This window comes from Phanerochaete carnosa, assembly GCF_000300595.1.
Source record: "Phanerochaete carnosa HHB-10118-sp unplaced genomic scaffold PHACAscaffold_10, whole genome shotgun sequence".
In the NCBI taxonomy this organism is placed as follows: domain Eukaryota; kingdom Fungi; phylum Basidiomycota; class Agaricomycetes; order Polyporales; family Phanerochaetaceae; genus Phanerochaete; species Phanerochaete carnosa.
Window position 1 is genome coordinate 484,321 of NW_006767637.1, and position 5,784 is coordinate 490,104.

Consider the following 5,784-nt stretch of genomic DNA (forward strand, 5'->3'; position numbering starts at 1 on the left):
TCTCGAGGTTGAAAGCGTTATACATCGTCAACACGTGATCACAGTTTCCTGCTCCTCCATTATATACCACGTTCGACCACAGCCATGGACACCACTAAGGTAAAGCTATTCGTACATTGTCAACTTTCCATTGTGGTCGTTTGAGTGACATTTGTGTCTTATGCACTCGTACCAGCCCCGCGCATCGGCGTCTTCTGCCCGTAAAAGTGCGCCATCATAGCCTCCACGTGCGTCGCCGTGAGGTTTAAGAGAGGATGCGTCGCGTTCTACCCATGGTGTCAGCATCATGAACAGGTTTATGCAGAGCGAAAAGTTGCATGAGGACGTACGAGTCGGTTCGCGGCGCCGCCAACATATACCACTGTACCCTCCTCCTCGACCCAGCTGAGCATGTCGACGAACGCACGTTTGCGGAGGCGACTCGTAGCTAACACAGAGACAAAGTTCGACGCTGTGTAGGATAGGTACAGAAACAGGAGACGCACCTTCGTCTTTGGTACGATCGGATGGGGCGTCGACCCAGGCGCTGAGTAGCTCCGCTTTGCGTTCATCAATTGGGACAACGCGATGCTGTGCTGCTGACAGGCCAGAGAGGCAGTACAGCGTGTGATATGCGTCGGCTGGTCTGTCGTGCGATAAGTATCTCATATATGCATGCAGGAGCAAGGCTCACTTCGGTGGCTTGTCAATCAGTCCGCCAGCCGCATGCTGCCCGGCGATCAGAACATACTCTTGCAGAGCTTCGCGGTTGAACAGGGAGTCTGGTGCGTGGTCAGCACAGGTGTGCATGCGATCGTGTATAAACAATGTACCGTCGACATCTCCCCATGCATGCTCATTACTATCTTCACCCTCTCTCCCCTCCTTGCCTCCCGAGTGTTTCTCAATGCCTAGGAGCCCCTCTACCAGTACGACACAGCCGCCTACCCACCAGCTGTAGCAGCCGTCGACGAGCTTGTTTGTTCGTCCTTTGAAACCACCGAGCTCGATCGCAGAACCTTGCATATGCGTGACCCAGCGGAGGAGCCCATGGATGTCGATGCAGGGTGCGGAGAGAGACCGGGCAGGGTAGTATGTCTGGATGTACGGCTGGAGGAGCACCCAGCTCGCAGTCGCACAGAACGTGTACCCACCGTGGGCCTCGCCGAGGGGCGGCCGGGGTGCGCTTACATCTTTCACAGAGCCGTCTGTCGACAGGTGCATCAGCGGATGCGAAAATAAGAGATGGAACGTGGGGTGCGGCGAGAGCAGGCGGCGTGCTCACGCACTCACCGTTGGACAGTGCCCAGTCTGGGAAGGATGCACTGCCGAAGCCACCTTCGTACGTCTGGCAGCTGGCTATGAACTCTGGTGTGCCGGTGAGCAGTTCTGGTGTCAAGATATCGAGCATGGTTGCGACTGCGAGGAGACAGTATATTCCTCTGCAAAAATATCAAACAGGATACCAAGGTACAGGGAATTGACTCACCGAACATCTACTTCTGCGTGATGGGAAACGAGGAAAGAGCCGTCTGATTGCTTCAGGGACATGAAGAAGTTGTACATCTTCTTACTAGTGTCGTCAGCCCTTGGGTGCTGACGGGGCGCATGAGCAGACGCACCGATCGATCTGATCCCATGCTCCATTCTCCCCTGGATGGCCTACTATCGCGAGCGCACATACGGACGCGTATGTAGGAAGTAGATGGGGGAATTGGCCAGGTCCTCCTGCGAAGCCTCCGAATGGATGTTGCAGAGCCAGAATAGTCTCTATCGTCCTATAGCAACACAGTTCGGCCAATGCATTCCTGGGATTGCATGAGACATACCTCTTCCTAGTACTCTCGTCCATGCCTACGCCAAGAACACTGAACCCTTGCAACGTCCAGAAGAATAGCCACGGCTGGCTCGCATCTTGCGACCTATAACGAGCAGGAAATCCTTGAATGAGATTTCGCAGTAGAAACTGAAGGTGTGCGTTTCGGTGCAGTACGGGGCCGTCCGCAGTGAAGTCATTTGGGGACGCTTTGACGTATTCAAAGCGAGCTTTGAGGATGTTCTCTGTCGTCGTCTGCAGATCAGACGTTGGGGTAGGAAAGCCATCGACTGGCGCAGGTCTTATTTGCCGAGTACCGCTGGCCACCATGACCGACGTCCAGATGTGAAGAGATGATAGCCAAGATCTAAGAGGTGAAGGTAATAAAGCCTCGAAGGTGCAAAGACAATAGCTCGGCCCGGCGTGACGGCGAGCGGCGTAACGGATCGTTACTCTTAAGTCACGCGAAGTGTGACCGAGCGCGTCTCGGCCCTCACCGGGTTACCCGCAAGCATCAAGGCAGTTCCTTGGCTCTGGAAGGCCTAAGTATTGTGTTCGCAGCGAAGAGGAGTTTTATACCTTAGTTTAATTTTTTTTTCTTCGGCTGTCCTTCTTATATATAGAAGTCTGCAACCACCGTGAACTTCGCTAAGACTAGCTATATCAATAATATTTGGCGGGGAGGATCACATCTTACGTCGGGAGGGCAAAGTGTGCAGAATATGTAAGGTCATATGGTTATTTGAAGTATAAAACTGACAAGATAAAGGCGGGAGGAAACGAGAGAGTGAAGAAGCTACGGAAGCTATCACCGAGTACCCGCCCACCACACCAAGTGGCTTTGGAAACTTCGATTTAACCGCATTACTGTGTTTTAGAGACTCGCGTAGTTTTCTATCATTTAAAGTGTTAGTGACACCCGGAGCAAAGCAGAATGAGTGGAAAAAGGTGATCATGTGACGAACGCGTCAATGATTAACATGGCGCGACGCGACGCGCCACATGCTACGTGTGTAGCAGATTCAATGCATGGGGAAAGAAAACGGAATTGATGACAGAGAAAGCCTCTTAAAAATTCTTCAGCTAGGCGATTTAATAGGTACTGGTGTGACCCCGTGTATCCGCCTCCACGAAATACTGATAAAGCTCAGCTATCGCGTGATGAAATGAATACGTCGCTCTCGATTGAGGTCTTTCATACACTTCATGAACAAGCATATGCGTTTCAACTATTCCTTCTGACGTGCTGTCCGCAAGCGCAACTATCGCGTATATAACGCAAAATCGCGCCTTAGCTTGAATGACTCTTGGCTTTCTGTGCAGAGAAACCGAAGCAGTAGCAGTATCAGTGCGGCGTCGCTAACTTCTGTCATACACCGGAAACATTCAGAATAGTACTTATCGATAGCAAACATTTGTTGAGGATATTTTCGCAGCAATTGCATGTGCTGCCCTTCGATAATACCGCGGGGCGTGCGAGTGCTCGAAGTCCCGTGCTGACTTCGGCGCCAAAATTTAAGAGAGGGGAAGTGTCTCGCTTCTCGTTTCTGACTTTGCTCTCACCGTCAACCTTCGACAGAAACTTTCCTCGCGCTCGCGTCAAGCTCTAGAGAAGAAGTATTTTGTGCGGTCCTAAGACATCTGGTGAAGTACTATGAGCAAAGTTGATCGTGCAACCCTTTGTGTTACTCAACTGGCACCCCAGTGTCGCGCCCCGCACGCGTCCTGCGCTCATACCTCCGTTTTCTCCGAAGAAAAGCCACTCACGCGGATACGATGCTAAAGCAAGAGCCTATCGAAGCCGAAATTGATCTCACAGGCGACAGCACGCCCCTAAAACGCGAACGGTCGCCTATCGACATTGACATGCTCTCTGTGGGGAACAAGGACGTGCCTATCGTCATCATCGATTCAGATTCAGATGCGGAGGTCGACATGCAGATGGACGAGGACGATGAGGGGGCTAGGGACGAGCTCATGGAGGACAAAACCGAGGAGTCGGAACTGGAGTATATGGAGGTCCAGCCAAAAGCACAGGAGAAGACTGTCGATGCTGAAGATGACGAAGTAGAGGAAGAGCCAACTGGCTACCTACCGGAGGAGGCTTCGAAAGAGCCATCGGAGGATCCGCCAGGCGAAGCTTCGAAAGATTTGTTGCGCGAGTCGTCAGAGGAACCGTCGCGGGAACTGTCGAAAGAATCGACGCAAGAAGTTTACTCTGTAGTCTCGACGAGAGTGCCATCTACGGAACCTGAGGAGCAAGAGCAGCTCAAAGCGAAAGCAGAAGTTATGGCTGAAAGGTCCTCGGAACGGAGTGAGTCAAGAGAAATTCCAACAGAAACCCTGGAGAAGTCTCCCACGCCGGACCCATTTGAACAGGCACGACGCGATTCGACACCCGCTCCGGGCACACCACCCGACGAGAGAGCGCCTGCAGGAGAAGACCGTGAGGCAACGCCGAGACCGCAGGTGCCCATATCGCCCGTGCCCTCGTTGTCGTCGTCGTCGTCGTCTTCAGGCCCGGAAGAGCCAGACGAGGCGACAGCACGCCATATCGACTTCTTACGCCCAAAGCCCAACGAGTTCATGCTACCGGCAACACAACCCGCGCCCTTGAGCACCAAGAAGCGCGCATTCGCTGCCGTGGCCGCGGACGCCCCTCCTCCTCCAAGCTCGCTGCCGACGCCGAAACCTGTTCCGCGTCGGCGCGAGTTTCTTCGCACGCCCGTGAGCAAGCCTACGCCAGTAACTGTTCCGCTACTGCGCGTGTCGGGCTCGACATCTACTGCGAAAGAGACGAGTGAGCGCCCGGACAGCATATCTTCGGACGAGGACGCGCGCCAGGCCAAGCGCGTCAAGACGACCACATCGCCCACCGCAATAAAGCGTGCGCCTGTGCAGACCCCGCGCTCGACCTCGCAGGGGCCGGGTGCGACGCAGCACGTGAAAACGTCGCGTCGGCCCACGAAGCACGCCGAGCATTGGCACATCGACGGGAGTGTTGTGCTCCAGCTGGGCGGCGTCGCGTTCCGGCTGCACCGCTCGCGGCTCTCGCAGCAGAGCACGTTCCTGGCAAAGCTCTTTCACGATGGACGCGAGGGCCGGGAAATCATCAACGTTGTGTTTGAAGAACGCGTCACTCGGGCGAAGAGACAGGGGAGCATGGACGACCAGCCGCTCTACGTCATCGACGGCGTCGCGCCGGATGATTTTGCGAAGCTGCTCAACGCGTTAGACAATGCGATGTATGTCAAAAAAACCTCGTATGTTAGCTGTGTGCTGATAAGATCCCACTCAGAAACTACATCTTCCAACCTCCCGAGTTCCCCGACCTCGCAGCGCTCCTACGCGCCTCACTCGCGCTCTCCTTCACTGCCCTGTCGACCTTCGCGACGCGCACACTGGAGACGATGTGGCCATCGTCGATGCCGACGCTAGCCGTTCACCCGAACGCCAAACACGCCGAAGAGACGGTCGTGCTCGCACGGACCTGCGGCTTGCCGTCACTGCTGAAGAGTGCCTTCTACGAGCTCCTGCGCGCGCCGGGGCTGGGACAGAGCGTCGAGCAGGAGTTCCTGCTCGACGGTGCAAACGAAGAGCGCGCGCGCCGCAAGGTCCCGCCCGCGGACCTTGCGCGGCTCATCAAGACGCGAGAGGAGCTTGCCGCGCAATGGGCGCGCGCAGCAGCGCTGCCACCAGACCCCCGCGAGTTCGGCTGTTCTTCTGTTGGTGTTTTCGGTGGTAGGCAGTGTGCCGTGACGACTGTGGACGCGGTGCGCCTCTGGCGCGAGGCCGTGCACGCGAGCGACCTGTACATTGAGTACATGCACGACCCTATCGCGGGTCTCGAACGCTTGTGCGATCTCGGCTGGGTAGAGCTTGGCTTCTGTAAGAATTGCGTCGGAGCGTGGTGCGCAAGCTGGGCGAGGCAGCGGGAGAAGGTGTGGGCGAACTTGGAGTTGTGGTTGGAGTTGCCGAGGAAGGAAGAA

The 5,784-nt window shown here is 55.4% G+C and overlaps 2 protein-coding genes across 2 annotated transcripts in view; one reads left to right on the forward strand and one right to left on the reverse strand.

The window, feature by feature from the left end:
• Window position 1: 1 nt before the first annotated feature.
• Window positions 2-2,125, reverse strand: PHACADRAFT_212873 (uncharacterized protein; the record flags this gene model as incomplete). Its single annotated transcript, XM_007400075.1, has 9 exons — window positions 2-266; window positions 330-427; window positions 486-625; window positions 674-761; window positions 813-1,187; window positions 1,273-1,421; window positions 1,469-1,552; window positions 1,602-1,757; window positions 1,809-2,125. The coding sequence occupies 9 exons, from the start codon at window positions 2,123-2,125 to the stop codon at window positions 159-161; spliced, it is 1,515 nt and encodes a 504-aa protein (XP_007400137.1). The 3' UTR covers window positions 2-158.
• A 1,248-nt stretch (window positions 2,126-3,373) lies between these two features.
• Window positions 3,374-5,784, forward strand: part of PHACADRAFT_187594 (uncharacterized protein) — a 4,176-nt gene continuing 1,765 nt past the window's right edge. Inside the window, exons 1-3 of the mRNA XM_007400076.1 lie at window positions 3,374-3,439; window positions 3,501-5,040; window positions 5,094-5,520. Of these exons, the coding sequence (XP_007400138.1) occupies window positions 3,572-5,040; window positions 5,094-5,520 (1,896 nt within the window). The 5' untranslated portion in view covers window positions 3,374-3,439; window positions 3,501-3,571. The remainder of the gene's footprint in view (window positions 3,440-3,500; window positions 5,041-5,093; window positions 5,521-5,784) is intronic.